Source organism: Physella acuta, unplaced genomic scaffold, assembly GCF_028476545.2.
Source record: "Physella acuta isolate Inbredline_101_S28 unplaced genomic scaffold, ASM2847654v3 ptg001707l, whole genome shotgun sequence".
NCBI classification, from domain to species: domain Eukaryota; kingdom Metazoa; phylum Mollusca; class Gastropoda; family Physidae; genus Physella; species Physella acuta.
Genome location: NW_026733219.1, coordinates 100,602 through 120,000, shown reverse-complemented (window position 1 = coordinate 120,000; position 19,399 = coordinate 100,602). Strand labels below are relative to the sequence as shown.

Genomic DNA, 19,399 nt, shown 5'->3' with positions numbered 1-19,399 from the left:
CCTACTTCACAGGAGCAATCAATTAGTGTGACACTTTAATTTATACGTTCTAACTTATATTTCCTATTGATGTATTCCTAGCGATTCCATTGCTCAACAAAAGAGAGTTCTGTACGAAGCTTGACCTGTGTCAGCCAGGGTACGGCCCCGCCCCCACCCTCATGCCTGGCCTGGTCCTACTAGGGATGTTGTATTGTCCGGAGGGAAAAGTGTGTACAGCAAGCTACTGTGGAAACATATGCGTCTGATAAATATGGCATCAAATGTCTCATGGAATCGCTGGTCCGATGTAATCACTGGCCCTATGTAATCATTGGCTTTATGTAATCACTAGCTTTATGTAATCATTGGCTTTAAGTAATCATTAGCTTTATGTAATCATTGACCCTATGTAAGCATTAGTTCTATGTAATCATTGGCCCTATGTAAGCATTAGTTCTGTGTAATCATTGGCCCCATGTACGCAATAGTTCTATGTAATCATTGGCTCTATGTAATCACTGTTTGTATGTAATTATTGAATCTATGTAATCATCGGCTCTATATAATCACTGGCCCTATGTAATCATTGGCTTAATGTAATCATTAGCTTTATGTAATCAGTTGCCCTATGTAAGCATTAGCTCTATGTAATCATTGACTCTATGTAATCACTGTATGCAATTATTGAATCTATGTAATCATTGGCTCTATAAAATCGCTGACTTTATGTAATCATTGGCCCTATGGAATAATTGGCTCTATGTAATTATTGGTTCTATTTAATCACTGACCTTATGTATTTATTTGTTCCATATAATCACTGACTGTATATAATCTTTGTCCCTATGTATTCACTGACACTCCATTTCGTGTTATTATCAGCATGCTTTCAGTCGTTATTGTCATTAATTATAAAAAAAACAACTAACCCATACACCTGTTCCAGTCTAACTGTTATGTCACTTAGTTCACAATACAAACTTTACGTTCTCCATCTGTCTATGACGGTCAAGTGTGAGTACATGTCTGGCACTGAGAAATTGATGTCTGGGAATTAATGTTATTATATTGGATCCTTCGTTATTGATCCAACCGAGAATATTCTCGAAATTATTCGAAAGGTCTATTAAAAAATGTTGTTTTTTTTTAAATTATGTACGATGTTATTGAACTAAACATAGTTATAAACATCTGTTTGGTTTTATGTGGACTTAACAATTTTGTTGTTTACATTTTGTTACTGGAAATTTACATAAACATGGCATAACTATGTCATGTGGTTTAAAAAAAATATAATTTTATTTTTAAAATTTGCTAGAAATTGGGGTAGACAGAAGATTGAATGCCATGAAGTTAATATTGACACAAAAAAAACCAATTGTTGTCTGTATATCTGTGCGTCTGTAACACGATAACTTTAGTACGTTTCAGTTGTGTTGACGAATTTTGATATATAAGTATAATACCAAATGTGGGTCTGTGTCAACTTTTGAGCAATTTCCAGTTACCGGAAGTGGTATATGTTCTATTTCCAATGTCTTAAAAGCCATTAATGTTCACGTAAGGTCGAGGAAACTTCAAATACTTGTATTAAATTGTAAGCGCAATAATCATGATGGCAGGATTCTCGTCAACTCGTTGATGTCCATTACAATACTGTCTTATTCAAGAAGGTGCCATACATAAACGCTCATGTCATTGGTGCGTCCTGGTGACTAATATACCCCCCCCCCCAACGAGATGGAATTTATATAGTAAACATATACTTTTACTAGTGTCCGTCCCCCCGGAAAATGTACACCGCCCCCCCCCCCCCCCGCCCCCCCCCCCCGGAAAATATTAAGTGCCCCCCCCCCGGAGAAAAACGTCTGGAAGAAAAACTGCACACTAGGCGTGTGAGCAAATATGAACATCTGGTAGGACACGATCCGAGTTTTGTCTTGTGGTTTTTATCAGTCAATGAATGCATTGGAACGTTGTGGTTTCGGCATTTTTTTTTTAAATTAACTGAAATTCTGTTATACTTATTTCAAAAAGCCAACAGGATGTGAGAATTGGGAGTCTTCACTCACACAAAACAATAGTTAAGAGTTTATAAGTGGCAGAATTTCTGATCTTGTAAATGTTGCCGTCTTGCCGTGGTGTTTATCGAAACATATAAGCATCTAAAAATAGAAGTGTTACCTTTGTGTCCTTGTAACTGGCCGTAGAGAGTTAGACTGCTAGCCCGAAAATTTCGAGTTCGAATCCGGGTTCAAGTCAGTAGAATAGTACCTTAGTCTACCTAGCACTGATGGGTACCTAACTCACGTTAGGGAAACAAAGGCGGCTGGGCACAGTGCTGACCACACTATCCCTTCATATGCGGGGGTCTCTGAAACAGGTGAACTCTACTTCCTCTGCCCCGTGTGTCCTGGGCATTTACGGGAAAAGATGATGATGAGATGATGAACTTACAATAACAAATATCTAATTCAATCCATCACCTAGGCCTCGTATCAAGTTTTAATTGATCAAGTTAATGTGCAACAATCGCCTAACTATGACTTCAGTTACACTAACCTGCCGTGCTATTGGGATGTGAGCTGATAGAGAACATTCTAGAAATCTTAAAATATTTTATCCTAAGCTAGTTACTCCAACAGTTCGTTCGATCTCAGCAATACATTTTAATAAAAGACTACCGCTGTTACCAATACAGGTATTACATTTTCTTTTCTGACTTGTAAAGTACCCTTTTGAACGTTAGTTTACCTATTTCAGTGACCTGGATATTTGTAGGGATATTGTAGTTAGGTACATTCGCAGCCGCCTTTACTGTTCCAAACGTGCTTTTCTGACCTGTAGAGTATTATAAAAACTAGTTTGTATTATACTTTATAGATTGTTACAAGTTTTTTTCCCCGTCAAACCGACCTCATATTGAGTTATAACAGTTTTTGTTAACTGCTAACCTTGGCCTAAATATGTTAAATTAAATTGCTATAAGGTATGCATACAACGTATAACTCGGCATACTTAATGAGAGTGAACGTGTACAATTTTTCATTGTTTTCCTGTAAGCTAGGACTAAAACAAATAATATATCGCATAAACTGTTGACAAGTAATATTTAATGGTTTAAAACTAAATTACCTTCCTTGCCAGAATTAAGAACGAAAATATAACAAGAAATGATAAGCATTCAATTTGTTATCTGGATTAAAAACATAACTTTTAAAATTCCTTATCTCTGAAAGTCGGGCTGTGAGGTTCTAGAGTCAGTCATTAGCTCCAGTATCGTCAAAGTGTTGTCAGAGAACTCCGTGATGAAGATCTTCATTTTCTTGGCTCTACTGTCTTTAGCGGCGGGTGAGAAAAATTAACCAGTGTTTTATAGAAGTGTAAATATTGCTAGATCTATAACATTGTTTATACTTAAAAAATTACATGTATTTTATAATGACTAAAGTGTATCCTAAATATATTTTAAGTGATCCGATAAAGGTTAATTCCCAAGAATTCATATTTTATTATATATTATTTGCTGAAATATTGACATACTTATTTATATACATATATTTATTTATTTATTTAATTTCATTTATTCATGTTTTATTGTATTAATGTATTCATGTATTCATTCATTAGTTTATTAGCTCATTAGTTTGTTAGTTTATTCGTTTATTAGTTTATTCATTTTTTCATTTTTTTTATTTATTTAGTTATTTATTTATTTTCAGTTATTCAATTATTCATTTATTCGTTAATTCCTTTATTTCTTTATTCATGTATTCATTTATTCCTTTATTTATTTATTCATTTATTCGTTTATTCATTTATTCGTTTATTCATTTATTCGTTTATTTTTTTATTCGTCTATTCGTTTATTTGTTTATTCGTTTATTCGTTTGTTTATTTGTTTATTTGTTGATTTATTTATTTAAATTTTATTTAAATTTTATATATTTTATTTATTTATTTATTTTTATTTGATTTTATTTATTTCATTTATTTTATTTATTTTATTTATTTTATTTATTTTATTTATTTTATTTATTTTATTTATTTTATTTATTTTATTTATTTTATTTATTTTATTTATTTTATTTATTTTATTTATTTTATTTATTTTATTTATTTTATTTATTTTATTTATTTTATTTATTTTATTTATTTTATTTATTTATTTTTTTTATTTTATTTTTTTTATTTATTTTATTTATTTTATTTATTTTATTTATTTTATTTATTTTATTTATTTTATTTATTTTATTTATTTTATTTATTTTATTTATTTTATTTATTTTATTTATTTTATTTATTTTATTTTATTTTATTTATTTATTTATTTTTTTATTTTATTTACTTTATTTATTTTATTTTATTTATTTAATTTATTTACAAATATATGAACCATACATGGGTGTGTTTATGCGTCTTTGTGAGTGTGTTTGCATGTTTAAACATTTTGAGCTAAAATGTTTTTTTATTATATCTATTTTGTATTTTACAAATTTTATTCTAAAACTAACATAGCATTGAACACTGATATTTTTAAAAAAACATCGGGATTCCGTGTATCTATTTTTATCCTCTATTCCCAGGTTCGCCCGTCCCCCGAGCATTCTGTGACAAGATTGACTTGTGTGTGCTGGGTCTAGATCCGGTGCCAACCATCTACCCTCAGATGTCGTTTTATCCGTTCGCGTGTGTGGTTGGAACAGTGTGTACTCACTCTATCTGTGGCAACGTGTGCATGAAGAAATAAGGCCAAAGGTCAAATGTCATTGCACGCTACACTTTTATAGAGTACAAATGCTGAAATTAACTCGAACCATACATGCAGTCAGATATGTGCATATATATAAGATTATTTTATTTCTAATAATTAAGCAACTCTAATAATAAATTGTGGATGCAATAAGCAATAAAATATTTGCTAATACTTTCAGTTCGTGTTGGTGTTTCTTGTACGTCTGTAGTGGTGTGAACAATTTAAGTCCAGTGTTGTTCAGTGAAAAATTTGCTTCGTTATTTGCCCAGTTTTAAAATATTTCTCTGGCAACATTGGTGTTTCAATAGCCAGCCGTTGAAACAAAAAATTTAATTAACTAACTCCTAAAATTGGAGCTAGTCTGAATATTACGCGAACAAAAGGTCCTTTCTACTACAAGACATGATAATAAACCAATTTAGTAATCCCAGAGCAGAGAGTGATTTTAAATTTAAAAATTGTAAAAGCCAACAAATGCAAACATACAATTTTGATTTTGTTTATTGTTAGGTGCGTTTTTTTTCTTGTTTAAGACAGTGAAAACATTAGAAGCTTTTTTTTTTAAGAAAAAATACCAAATGTGAAAATACTTTTCTTGTAGTTTATTGCGATATCTGTTTAACAGGTTCTTGAACAATGTATTCATGTTGTTATCTCACTGATGTTGAAACATCGGACAGCTGTTGACAAGGATGTTGGAAGCTGGTGTGTGGTGATGTTGGCAGCTGGTGTGTGGTGATGTTGGCAGTTGGTGTGTGGTGATGTTGGCAGTTGGTGTGTGGTGATGTTGGCAGTTGGTGTGTGATGATGTTGGCAGCTGGAGTATCAGACAACGGGAGCCGTGTTACACCCACACGTGACGCACCCATCAGCTCCGACCTTGTGACCGTACGGGCAGAAGCTGTTACACATATACATGGGGCAGGCGATCTGACGCTTAGCTGGGGAATAGCACATATATGTTTTACATAATAGCTGGGGAATAGCACATATACGTTTTACATAATAGCTGGGGAATAGCACATATACGTTTTACATAATAGCTGGGGAATAGCACATATATGTTTTACATAATAGCTGGGGAATAGCACATATACGTTTTACATAATAGCTGGGGAATAGCACATATACGTTTTACATAATAGCTGGGGAATAGCACATATACGTTTTACATAATAGCTGGGGAATAGCACATATACGTTTTACATAATAGCTGGGGAATAGCACATATATGTTTTACATAATAGCTGGGGAATAGCACACATATGTTTTACATAATAGCTGGGGAATAGCACATATATGTTTTACATAATAGCTGGGGAATAGCACATATATGTTTTACATAATAGCTGGGGAATAGCACACATATGTTTTACATAATAGCTGGGGAATAGCACATACATGTGGTTTACACAGTATGTCTTAGCTGGGGAATTGCACATATATGTGGTTTACATAACGTCTCAGCTGGGGAATAGTACATATATGTGGCTTACATAATGTCGTACATGGGGAATAGCACATACATTTTTTACATAACGTGTCTGAGCTGGGGAATAGCACACATGTTTTTTTTTAAATAACGTCTTAGATAGGGAATAGCACATACATGTGGTTTACATAACGTGTCCTAGCTTTCAAATATATATCGGTTTATTTCGTTCGCTGGGGTGGGGAGATAGACGTGTTCTCGGGGGTAGGGACACTGCCCGCCTGAAGAGATGCCTGACAGAAACTCTGATATTCATAAACAAACGTACGATTTTTCTATGAAGTATTTGCAGGGATCTCCCTGTAAAGTAATTTGAGATCATCCGAATTTTAGGATATCTGAAAATTTTAATCAAGAACTAAATAGTATTTGTGTGTTTTGGTACAACTGTTTAAGAACAATTTCACTAAATCCAACACCATTTTCGTTTTAGTAAAATATCATGTGCACAGTTTATTTATATGTATAACTTTCTGGAACAAATTGCAATTACTCGGTTTTTAAGCGTAGATTTTTCATTTAGTAACTGGGACCCAAGTGATATGAACATGGTTACACTCGGGTAATATGAAGATAGTGACACAAAATATGAACATAATGACCCTTACCTAATACCAACATGATGACGATTATGTAATATGAACATGGTAATACTCACGAAATATAAACATAATGAACCTTACCTAACATGAACATGGTGGCACAAATAATATGGACAAGGTGGCACGTAAAATGAACAAGCTGAGACTCACGTAAAATGAACATGCACCTATGACAGCCGCCGATGTTCATGCACCACTTGTGCAGCGGGCAGGTGTTAGAACCAGGCTCACACTCATCCTGACATACGGTCTCTTGACGCTTCGACGGCACGTTGATAACAGATGCAGCACCTAGTAGATACAGGTGGAAGTTTTGTCATACATAACATTTTAGTGGTCGGACGGTAGAGCATACGACGGCACGTTGATAACAGATAAACAGGTGGAAGGAATATTAGAATGTTTATTCATAGTGGTCGTACGAAGTGGTCGAGTGGTTAAGCGTTCGACTGCTAACCCGAAAGTCTCGAGTTTGGATCTTGATCAGGAGTTTGCAGAACGCCACTGTGTCCACTCCCGTGGGTACCTGACTAACGTTATAGCGAGAAGAGGCGGCTGAGTATAGTGATTATCATACAATAAATTCTTGTAAGTCAATGTCAAGAAATATGAACTCTTCTTCATCTTCTATAGTTCTGTTCGACAGAAGAGCTTGACTTTAAATGGATAAGGTGAAATCTTATTTTAAAATTATAATATGCATAGAATCACCTTTTGTATAATGGTACTGTTTGCCTGTATTTTAAACTGATGTATATTTAAAGACCAGACATTATTGGTAACTGTAATGCAGCAGAATTTTACAAAACATGAACATGTACCTATAGAGTCCAACTTACCTGTTTTGTTGGTCAAAACAGAAGAAATTAGACTCACCTGTTGACCGGATGTATGTTACAAATTTAATTCTAATATTGACCTATTAATGCATATTACAGATGTAAGTGTAGTGTAGACTTACCTATGCATATAATTCAGATGTTAGTGTAATGTAGACTTACCTATGCATATAATTCAGATGTTAGTGTAATGTAGACTTACCTATGCATATAATTCAGATGTACGTGTAATGTAGACTTACCTATGCATATTATTCAGATGTTAGTTTAATGTAGACTTACCTATGATTGTATGGAGCAGATGTAACTCTAGATTTACATGTGAATGTAAGTTACAGATGTAAGTGTAATGCAGATTTACCTGTTATGTATACTACATATGTAAGTGTAATGTAGACTTACCTATGATTGTATGGAGCAGATGTAACTCTAGCTTTACAAGTGAATGTATACTACAGATGTAAGTGTAATGTAGACCTACCTAGAGCAACAAAAACACAGAGAACGATGAAGACCTTCATTGTGAAGCAGACGTTAAGCTTTGAGTCCCTGTCACCCAGACGACAGATTTTTATCTCAGATTTGGTTCCCGCGTCTAAGCTTTGTTTCAACGGTTCTCAAAACTTATCACGTGGTCTTCGTTGTGTCCACAGCCCCCCCCCCCCCACCCCCCTCCCAACAACACCTAACCTGCATTAGGTACTTCGCTGTTATACGACCATTCTGTGACCAAACATGTATATTGATGACCCTTGTATGGCATAGTCTATACCTTGGAATCAAGCTTGTTTTATTTTTTAAATTAAATATTAAATTTTATAACAAGAATTTTATTGTGCCAAAAACGGCCTCCTTGTGGTTGCTATATTTTATCCTTGAACTCGACTGAATGAATCCTGTGCCGATAACGTCATTAGGTAAATGAACTCGTGTTGTTTTGTTAATTAACTGTAGGGCAAAAATAATCAGCTAAAAACGTTGTCGTCATTGATCTCATTTTTGTCGCTAAAAGATTACAAGTATAATTGTAACTTGTTACTCTCAGACCAACGCAGTATATTATATCAGCCAAAGATCTTCTTCTTTCTTCTTCGTTCTTAATTTTTAGTGTTGGAAGGGATCGAGCCTTATCTGCCAGAGGGTTTGAACTCGAGACTTTTTCGAATTTATCAACCATGAGCTTTTTTCCAACTTGACCACACCTCCATCACAATTAAGGATTACGTGTCAATTGGTTATGCGCCATTGTCTCAGATTTCAGCCTGCTTTTCTTTTTTGGATTTGCTTCCATAGCCTTTGTCCAACCAAGAACAAACTACAAGGCAGCAATTGTTTGATTTTGGAGTTGTCTCTCCTAGAAGAGTGGCTGTCCCCAAATAACGAGTCTCATCTGCCCGAGGGTTCGAACTCGAGACTCTCTGGTTTAGCAAAGATGATCAAATTCGTTGAAATCTCAATCTATAATTTTAATGCTACATTAAAGAATTACAGTCTTGAAATATGTGAATATATTATATATCACTATAGGGTCGGGGTTGGTTTATCTTTGTGATATGTTGTGTTATATCTGGTACTATAGTGGTATATAGAAACTCAAATTTAATTTCATTTAAGTTAATTTTTAATTTTTGCTGTTATAGAATTTGTCTATACACGAATTAACGTTCTGAGTTATTTATCTCTTTAACAGAAGTTAAACCTTTACGAATAGGTCCTAAAGTTAAGAGCGATTTCTCTGTAAAGTGAACTGATAAACATCAGATACAGAGTTTTTGAGAATCCTATATTTTTGTGTCATAGGTCTACTTGCAAGGACACGATCCATGTATTGTAGCTTAAACCATATCCACAAATGAACTATGCTTGCTAATTTAGGTTTAACGGATAATCATGATTAGTGTTCGGTTTAGAGTTGGGGAAATGATTAAACTATTGCAAAGTTAAAGGGATGAGACTGAAAATTTATTTTTCTTCGTTCTTAATTTTTATCATTGAAGAATTCCCCCTACATAATCAAGTAGTACAAGACAACAAGTTATGTGCCAAAGGGCCCGCTGACTCAGACTTCAGTCTGCTTTTCTTTCTGAATTCGCTTCCGTAACATACTAACCACATATGAACAAACTAACGATTGTTTGATTTTGGAGTTTTTCCACAATGTGTTGCTGTAACAGCTAACAAGCCTCCTCTGTCTGGGAAGATTTTTAGCAAAGCAACTAATTTCACTACGTCTTACACAACAAATATAAAATAACCAAACCAACGTGATTTTCGTTTCGATGATGTTTTATTGTCGTTTTGTTGGCGTGACAATGTAATCTGTCTCTAGGTGAGCACTGTATTCAAGTACAACAGTACAAGGGTCTCGCAGCTGTGACACAGGCTTTAAGCTGTGGGAGCCGGATTACACTCGCAGCCTCTACAGCCGTCAGCTCCGACCTTGTAGCCGTACTGGCAGAAGCTGGCACACATCACCATAGGGCATTGAATTATCTGGCGTTTTCCGGCTGGGGAGGGCATAATACACATATAATTATATATTTAGAAACTAGAAACATCGAAACATAATACATAAAAGTAGTAGATAGATTTGCCTGTAATATTTTCTGACCGCTTAAGGAACGTAACTTTTATCATTACATGGGATCATTATAATAATCATCAACCATGGTTACAATTAAAACATGACATTTAAAAGAGATTGCAGAATTAACTGATGTCAAACTCGTCCTCTTAGCCTTGATATATCATGGGACGGCGTGGCCAAGCAGTAGAGCGTTAGGCTGCTAATTGAATGTCTCTAGTTCCAATCTGGGTTTAAGTCAGTAGAACACCCTTAGTCCACTCAGCTCTGATGGATACCTAACTCACGTTAGGGAAAGTAAAGGCGGCTGGGCATTGTGATGGTCGCTCTATCATTTCATAGGCCGAGGTCACAGAAACAGGTGACCCCCCCCCACCCCCCACACCAACCAACCACAGTAGGAAAGTGTCCTTATGATGCGCACGTGCAGTAATCTAAGTACCACACGACTTACGTAACAGTATCATGCAGTAACCTAAGTAACCTAGTAGCCTAAGTAACACACTACTCACGTGCAGTCACCTAAGTAACACACGACTTAAGTGCAGTAACCTAAGTAACACACGACCTTCGTGCAGTAACCTAAGTAACACGCGACTTACGTGCAGTAACCTAAGTAACACGTGACTTACGTGCAGTAACCTAAGTAACACACGACTCACGTGCAGTAACCTAAGTAACACATGACTTACGTGCAGTAACCTAAGTAACACGTGACTTACGTGCAGTAACCTAAGCCTAAATTTTGATCTTTTGATGATCATAGTCCTAAATATTAAATCAAGAGCTAAAAATAACCTAAGCTTAAAAGCTAAACTTATAATTAAATTTAAACCTAAACCTAATTCTTAACCAGAACATCAATAAGAATTTTATTTTCTTCGTTCTTAATCCTGATAGTAAAGAATTACTCCAGCACAATGAAGTAACCTAAGTAACACACGACCTTCGTGCAGTAACCTAAGTAACACGCGACTTACGTGCAGTAACCTAAGTAACACGTGACTTACGTGCAGTAACCTAAGTAACACACGACTCACATGCAGTAACCTAAGTAACACACGACTCACGTGCAGTAACCTAAGTAACACATGACTTACGTGCAGTAACCTAAGTAACACACGACTCACGTTCAGTAACCTAAGTAACACACGACTTACGTAACAGTATCATGCACTTGGTGCAGCCGCCCTCGCCGATGGTCAAACACACGTGACCATGGCTGCACGTGCCCGCCACACCTGGCTCACATTGGTTCTCACAGGTGACCTGCCGCTTGTGCTGCAGGACCGATGCAGTCGCTGTTTGATTGGTCAGTTTAATTAGGGGTGAAGGGACACTAATTGTTTAATTGATCAAGATTTCTTTTATAAAACCAAAAACAGCAAATCTAGGATATTTTAAGTTGTAGTTGCTACTCCATGCCCAAATTTAATCGTATGTATGGCAGATAATTATTAACACATATACAGTACATAAGCCCACATACTCACCAATCACTCATCACAACCCACCAATCACTCAGCATTGACACACAAATCACACAGCACATAATCACCAATCACTCAGCACTTACACACCAATCACTCACCACTGACTCACCAATCACACATTAAGTACACACCAATCACTCAGCACTGACACACCAATCACTCATCACAAACTCACCAATCACTCAGCACTCAGCTCTGACTCACCAATCCCACCTCACGTACTCACCTAGAACCAGAGTTGCGACAAGAACGATCAGAGTCTTCATGTTTACACAGACGTCCGTATTGAAGTCCCGAACCTACAGCCGACAGAAGTTTATCACAACTTTCTTCACACGCTGCAACACTATTATAGCGGTTCTCAAACTACGCTCAATTCTACCAGAGCAGAGGTAAATCTGAACACTAAATCAGCTGATGCGCTAGCATAGGGAATCTATCTTAAATAATTGAAGCCTAAATTTTGATCTTTTGATGATCATAGTCCTAAATATTAAATCAAGAGCTAAAAATAACCTAAGCTTAAAAGCTAAACTTATAATTAAATTTAAACCTAAACCTAATTCTTAACCAGAACATCAATAAGAATTTTATTTTCTTCGTTCTTAATCCTGATAGTAAAGAATTACTCCAGCACAATGAAGTATTTTGTCTCAGCCCGTCGACTCCGATTTCAGCCAGCTTTTCTTTATGAATTGGTCTCACCTTTGTCCATCCCAGTGTTTCTTCCAGGGGGGGGGGCGGACATTGTTGAAAGTATATATTTTCTATATAAATTATATAAATTTCATTTCGTTCGGGGGTGGGGGGGGGGTAAATTCTGGTCCATCCTAAAACAACCTACAAAGCAGCAGCACTGTGATTTTGGGATTGAGTTTCTGTCCCCAAACTACAAGCGCTGTTTTCCCTGAAGTGATTATTTCACTGTAACTAATTTCACTACGTCTTATACAGTAAGTATAAAAGCACCAAACGAATGAGATAATGCGTTCTTTTGTTTAAATGTTTTTTATTATCGTGTTAGTTGATGTAAAAGTTGATGTGAAAGTTGATGTGAAAGTTGATGTGAGAGCTCGACATTTCCATCAACCTCTAGGTGAGCACTACATTCGCGTACAACAGCTCACGGGTCTGACAAATGCGATACAGGATTACACTCACAGCTGTGACACAGGCTTTAAGCTGTGGGAGCCGGATTACATTCGCAGCCTCTACAGCCGTCAGCTCCCAGCTTGTAGCCGTACTGGCAGAAGCTGGCACACATCAACATAGGGCATTGAATTATCTGGCGTTTTCCGGCTGGGGAGGGCATAATACACAGATAATGACACATCTCCATAGGGCGTTGAATTTTTTAAACACATAACATACACATCAACAGAGGGCATTGAATTATTTACACACATACTTATACACATCAACAGAGTGCATTAAATTATGTACACATAATATACACATCAACAGAGGGCATTGACTTATGTACACATAATATACACATCAATAGAGTGCATTAAATTATGTACACATAATATACACATCAACAGAGGGCATTGAATTATGTACACATAATATACACATCACCAGAGGGCATTAAATTATTTGGCGTTTCCCGGCTGGGGAGGGCATAGCACATCAAACTTCTAGCTACTCGTTTTACTACACGCAATTGTGTTGATTAAATTTAAATATTTCAAAAACCATGTATCATAATAAAGAAGAAAACATTAATTATTTTAGCCTATATATACATATGTACGTGTGTCTGTGTGTGTGCGTGTATGAATGCATATGTGTGATTTTTATTCTCCTAACTTTGATAGATTAACTGCCCCCCCCCCCACCCCCATATTCGACCACAAGATCTAAGTGTACAAACGATGCACAAGTGCAGTAACCCACGTGACAGGTGACTTACGTAAGATGATCATGCACCTGTGGCAGCCGCTGACGGTGATGCAGATGTGCCCATGGCTGCACGTGCCCGCCACACCTGGCTCACATTGGTCCTCGCAGATAATGTCCTGGCGCTTGTCCTGCAAACAAAAACAAACCCAAATCCAAATGCAAACACAAACCCAACCACAAACGTAAACCCAAACTCAAACACAAAGAAAACACAAACGCAAGCAAACGAAAAGTGCTCATATTCTAGCCCGGGGCGCCAAATCGCATCATGCTGAGGCGCCGGCGGAACCGCCTGATTCAACTATAGTACCCCAACTTATTCTTAGTCTTATGGGCTAACGAACGTAGGCGCCATAGCGAACACGGGAAGGCCCGGGGCGCCAAAAAACACTCTGCCAGGGCACCAAAGGACGCCTGGATTCGGCTCAGTTAAAGACTATAGATAAAGGTAAACAGAGGAAATATTTGTGTTCATCAGACGGAAACTTTGAAGCTTTAAAACATAAGTGTTTGTATTTTCTTTGTGTTTGTGGTTGGGTTTGTCTTTGCGTTTGATTTTGTGTTTTCGTTTGTGTTTGTATTTGTGTTTGTGTTATGTTTGCGCTTTTTGTGTTTTGGTTGGTTGTGGTTAGGGTGGGCAATGCCGGGTATATGCTGATTACTAAACACACAAGTCATGGTCCTTTGCAGATAGTTTTTCACAGATGCCAGTGCAGGGCCTGGCCGGGACGGCTAGTTAAATTATATTTTTAAAAGCCTACATTTTCTAAACTGAGTTTGAGAAATAGTTTTTGCAAACAAAAACATGGATCAATAAAACTACAATTTTATAATTATAAACCAACTTTAATTTTGAAACAGTTGCTATTATTTGTTTATGTATTTTATTGGTAAATGCTTTAATCCAACACATTTTATTTTATTACTTCTACGCGTAATTTAGTGTCATTCCGCTCTGGTAAGTATGTAATTGAAAACAATAACAGCGTTTATTGAAAATACTAGTTCTCCGACAATCAAATTAATTTAAAATGTGTCACGCGAATTTATGGAGTAGTAATTGATTAATGTGTTCACGTCTGTTTTGAGAAAAAAAAATCTCAATTATTGTATCGAAAAAAAACTGTTCACAAATACGTTTATAAATTTTCCCGCTTGAAGTAATTATATAATTACGGAACAAGTGTTTAGTTTTAAAAACAAATAGCGCATTTTCATGTGTTTTCCCAGTGTTTTCGCTAAGAACAAGTACATACATTTTAATACAATTTAGACTCTCATAAAAGGTGACAAATTACTTAATGACACTCTAAACTCATTGTTCGGTAATAAAAAGGCTGATCTGTTTTGAATGACAGCTACGGTTATTTCAAATATCAGCATAGATAAATTAAACTTAAGTCACGCTTTGATAAAGAAAAAAATAAATTTAAAAAATGTCAAGAAATTTGAGAAAAATGTTATAGCCTTTATATTATAAATGCCGGAACTCTGTGGATGACGTTTAGAAACTAAGGGCGATAATGTTTATGTTTGACGCACATTTTTAGTAAAACCCGATGAAAGGTAGAAAGCCAATTTAAAAATTTTATATACTAAAAAATTTGTTATTGAATTTGTAATTTTTAACAAAAGCTATAATATATAATATATATATATATATTTTTTATTTTTTTTTATTGTAAAAAAATATAAACTAATTTGTGAATACGTGTTAGCAATTGTGTAATGGATCTTGTTGCTAACTATTGTCTGATGTTAAATTGGATAGAGTTGTGTTGCGTTGTGTTGAGTTGTGTTGAGTTGTGTTATTGAGTTGTGTTTTTGAGTTGTGTTGTTGAGTTGTGTTGTGTTGTTGAGTTGTGGAGTTGTGTTGTTGAGTTGTGTTGAGTTGTGGAGTTGTGTTGAGTTGTGTTAAGTTGTGGAGTTGTGTTGAGTTGTCGAGTTGTGTTGAGTTGTGTTATTGAGTTGTGTTGTTGAGTTGTGGGGTTGTGTTGTTGAGTTGTGGAGTTGTGGAGTTGTGTTGAGTTGTGTTAAGTTGTGGAGTTGTGTTGAGTTGTCGAGTTGTGTTGAGTTGTGTTCTTGAGTTGTGTTGTTGAGTTGTGGAGTTGTGTTGTTGAGTTGTGGAGTTGTGGAGTTGTGTTGAGTTGTGGAGTTGTGTTGAGTTGTGTTGAGTTGTGGAGTTGTGTTGAGTTGTGTTGAGTTGTGTTATTGAGCTGTGTTGAGTTGTGGAGTTGTGTTGAGTTGTGTTAAGTTGTGGAGTTGTATTGAGTTGTGGAGTTGTGGAGTTGTGTTGAGTTGTGAAGTTTTGTTGAGTTGTGTTGAGTTGTGGAGTTGTGTTGAGTTGTGGAGTTGTGGAGTTGTGTTGAGTTGTGGAGTTGTGTTGAGTTGTGGAGTTTTTGTTAGCATTTTCTTGTAGTTTTTTTGTGCTTTGCTATGTTTGTGTTGTGCTTTTACGGTGTTGCGTATTTGTGTTGTTATTTTTGTTTTTATGTGATGTGTTTTTTTTATTCTGTTTATGTTGCGTTGTGTTTTATCGTGTTGCGGTTTCGCTGTGCTTTGTTTATTTTATGCTTTATGCAGTGGTTTGTTTTGTAACTATTGTATTGTAAGTTTTTTTGTTAACGTGTGTATTTATTGTGTTGTGCTTATATTGGTTTTAGTGTGCTGTGTTTGTTTGCTTAGTGTTTTTGTTGGTTTGTGTTTTGTTTGTTTCGTTTTGCGGATTTTAAAACTTACGTTTTCTGACAGTCTGCGTAATGATACAATTTTTCGTAGATCTTGCTTATGGTCTAGTAAAATATAAATCTTGTTTCAGGCGAATATATTACAACACTAACATTTATATACATTTTGTTTGTGAATTAATATTAGACTAGTCAAGTACAATGGCAAGGACCAATCACGTCATCTCAACATTGGAACATGTCCTACAGGACAACTCCTCTGATGTATTACAGGACAACTTCGCTACCCTAAAGGACAATACATCCAATGTCCTACAGGACATCTCCACTGTCCTACGTGCGAACCCCGCTGTCCCACAGGAGGACTTCTCGCTAGAAACAACAGCACTGTCTGCAATAGAAGCCATCTTCTCCTGTATCGGCATCATGGGGAATTTCCTGGCCATTCGGATATTCTCCTCCATGGGCATCAAAGACGGAGCAACTTTATCCTTCTTCTTTCTCTCCATCTCCGACCTGATGTACCTCATCTGCGTCACTTCCGCTTCCATCTCCTACATATTTCTCACCCTCGAGCTCACCACCCACCTAACTTTTCCAATCGATCCGTACGGCGTCCACGTTTTTGCAGCCAACTCCGGCGGGTTAATCTACTACAACACCATGTTAAATCTAACCTTCATATCCGTCGTACGCTGCTTGAGCGTGGGCAGGCCCCTGTGGTTTAGAGAAAAGTTTGGAACGCAGAAGAACTACATCATATTTACAATAGCGTTCGCAGTGTTCACTATCGCCCATGCTGTACCCTTCTACGCCTTGATGGGGATCATACCGCAACACGACCCTAGGTTTAACGTGACCAGGCCGGCACTGTGGGTTTCTCCTTATTTTAAACCGGCACTGGCCGTGCTGTGGCCGGCTGTGGGATTTGTTCTGCCAATCGCCATACAAATTATTGTAGTTGTCTGCGCTTTTCTAATGAAGAGTTATCTGACCGAAGCTTTGATGTTTCGTCATAAAAACACATCAGCGGGTACAAGTGAAGGCGCAATTAATTTATGTAAACATTACAATAGTGAAGCTAAGGATATGAAAATGGATTCATTAAAGCATGGTGGTTATGTAGCTAAGGACGCAAAGTTAGATGCATTGAAACAATGCAATAGTGAGGTTAAGGACACGAAAATAAACCAAATGAAACAAGGAAATAGTGAAGTTAAGGTCACGAGATTGAGCGGCAAGGAGCTGCAGGTGACCCGACAGATGTTCGTCCTGTCCCTCGTGTTTATAACCAGCAATATCCCAAAGGTCGGGTACTGCCTAGCGTACATTGTCCTCCCCGAGTTCTCGGTCAACGGCAAATACGGGCGTCTGTACGAGGTGCTCGATGTTGCCGCCCACACCTTCCAGATTCTCTTCTGTTGCTGTAACATTCTCGTCTATTTTAAATACAACGCCAAGTTCCGCGCATTTTTTTGGAAATAAGTACTCACATCCGTTTGACTTGACTTGACAAATCCAAATTTATTGTCTTTATTTTGAGATAGCTACTCTATTACGAGTTTCAACAAACTGTTATTTTTACAAACTTTAGTATCTATTGGATACCTTTACTCATAATTAGGAAGAGACCCACGCTTTTCTTTATATTTATTTAAACAGTAGTGTATAATTTATTTTCTACTTTTTAGTGTATTATTACATAAAAGCTTGTTATTGAAACGTATTTATGATTTTTTTAAAACACCACTTCAAATTTCGCCATTTTATTTGATTAACCAGTCAACTTCAAGTTTTGTGTCTTTATTTGGAAATAGTTAAATTGTATTCAAAAGTTATTTAAGTCATTTCATGCGTGCTATGATTGTACTACCCATTAAAATAAAAACAAATAAAAATACTTTTAAGAATTTCTGTTCTGGCTTCTGATAATGCCTTTTGATCTGTTCTTAACATTGTTTTGTTTCAATATTTGCTTGTAACTTAAGATTACTTTTTTAAAAATTTCTTAACTAATTAAATACTTTTGTTGCAATATTAAGTGTGTTCGTGTTATCAAAATTATTAATCTGTTGACAAAAGGGAAAAAGCTATGTCATAAAACTTAAATAGGGCCTACAGTAATATTATATACGAGCCGACCCGCGGCGTATCATATGCCGTTATTTAGTTGTTGTTTTTTCTACTTTTCAGTAATTCATTATTTGTGAATTCGACAGTACCAATGCTGCCACTGAAAATATTTGCTTTAAAACACTATCAGTAGGTCGTTAAGGATGATAATCCCCCCCCCCCCCCCCACCGTCCTTTCCCCCAACCCCTACTTTAAAATTGAAGTCATTCTAAACGTCGATAATTAATAACTCATTCAACGAGTCTCATTGATTCTATTTCTGTCCATGGGTGACTACAATGTGAACTTTTGACTCCGCAGCTAAGGACTGAGCACAGTAAACTAAGCAGTCAAGAGAAACCGAGTTTGCACACCTTATTTTAGTCTAGTTCTTATGCCATTTTATATTCTACCTTTGATTATTATATATGCAATTGATGTTCATATCTTTGATGCTGTGTAAAACTATCCAAAAAAATTATTATTACTGATTTAAATGTTCAAAACAATTTAATTTTTTTTTAAAAATTGTTTGAGGACTGTATAGATATAGATGTTTGAAAGGGAAGAATGTTTGCTTTGATGTGTCTCGTTGTAATAACATAAATTTTCCGATTGCTTAAAATGTGTATCATTTTAATTCTGTGTAATCACAAATTTATTTCAGCTCTACTTAAAAAACCCAAATTCCACCCCGTACCCCACCCCCCTCACCCACCACGCCGAGGGGAAAAAATCCCTTGAATCAACATTTAATTACACATTTGCATTTTCAGGTTGGTTTTTTTTTTTTCATTTTTTCATTTTTTTTTATATTTAGACGTTTTGTATTAGATCTATGTATAAGTAAACCATCTTAAATGAATGAAAGTAGGCTACAAGTAAGAAAGAAATATTACTATTGTAAATCTGTATCAGTCCTCACAAGCCGGTGATGAAAACTGTA

At 36.0% G+C, this 19,399-nt stretch overlaps 2 protein-coding genes and 1 long non-coding RNA gene across 3 annotated transcripts; all 3 read right to left on the bottom strand.

Annotated features, from left to right (window-relative positions):
• Window positions 1-5,223: 5,223 nt before the first annotated feature.
• LOC131930042 (antistasin-like) lies at window positions 5,224-8,288 on the bottom strand. The gene is made up of 3 exons (XM_059286405.1): window positions 8,153-8,288; window positions 6,983-7,123; window positions 5,224-5,679 (listed from the first exon to the last, which is right to left on the bottom strand). The coding sequence occupies exons 1-3, from the start codon at window positions 8,190-8,192 to the stop codon at window positions 5,564-5,566; spliced, it is 297 nt and encodes a 98-aa protein (XP_059142388.1). The 5' UTR covers window positions 8,193-8,288; the 3' UTR covers window positions 5,224-5,563.
• A 1,651-nt stretch (window positions 8,289-9,939) lies between these two features.
• LOC131930043 (BPTI/Kunitz domain-containing protein 4-like) lies at window positions 9,940-12,079 on the bottom strand. The gene is made up of 3 exons (XM_059286406.1): window positions 11,975-12,079; window positions 11,416-11,556; window positions 9,940-10,178 (listed from the first exon to the last, which is right to left on the bottom strand). Exons 1-3 carry the CDS (start codon window positions 12,012-12,014, stop codon window positions 10,057-10,059), a joined length of 303 nt encoding a protein of 100 aa, XP_059142389.1. The 5' UTR covers window positions 12,015-12,079; the 3' UTR covers window positions 9,940-10,056.
• Window positions 12,080-12,736: 657 nt separating this feature from the next.
• Window positions 12,737-13,786, bottom strand: LOC131930044 (uncharacterized). Its single transcript, XR_009384076.1, has 2 exons — window positions 13,664-13,786; window positions 12,737-13,047 (listed from the first exon to the last, which is right to left on the bottom strand). It is a non-coding gene; the product is annotated as an uncharacterized LOC131930044 (long non-coding RNA).
• Between the last annotated feature and the right edge of the window lie 5,613 nt (window positions 13,787-19,399).

Bases quoted from the DNA above. Each gene is read 5' to 3' on its own strand.
- LOC131930043 (XM_059286406.1), bottom strand. From the start codon at position 12,014: ATGAAGACTCTGATCGTTCTTGTCGCAACTCTGGTTCTAG. The intron at 11,557-11,974 runs GTGAGTACGTGA...CCAATCAAACAG, and splicing joins TGTCGCAACTCTGGTTCTAG to CGACTGCATCGGTCCTGCAG. The intron at 10,179-11,415 runs GTAAGTCGTGTG...TGCCCTCCCCAG, and splicing joins CAAGTGCATGATACTGTTAC to CCGGAAAACGCCAGATAATT.
- LOC131930042 (XM_059286405.1), bottom strand. From the start codon at position 8,192: ATGAAGGTCTTCATCGTTCTCTGTGTTTTTGTTGCTCTAG. The intron at 7,124-8,152 runs GTAGGTCTACAT...TGTATCTACTAG, and splicing joins CTGTGTTTTTGTTGCTCTAG to GTGCTGCATCTGTTATCAAC. The intron at 5,680-6,982 runs GTGAGTCTCAGC...GCTATTCCCCAG, and splicing joins TAGGTGCATGTTCATTTTAC to CTAAGCGTCAGATCGCCTGC.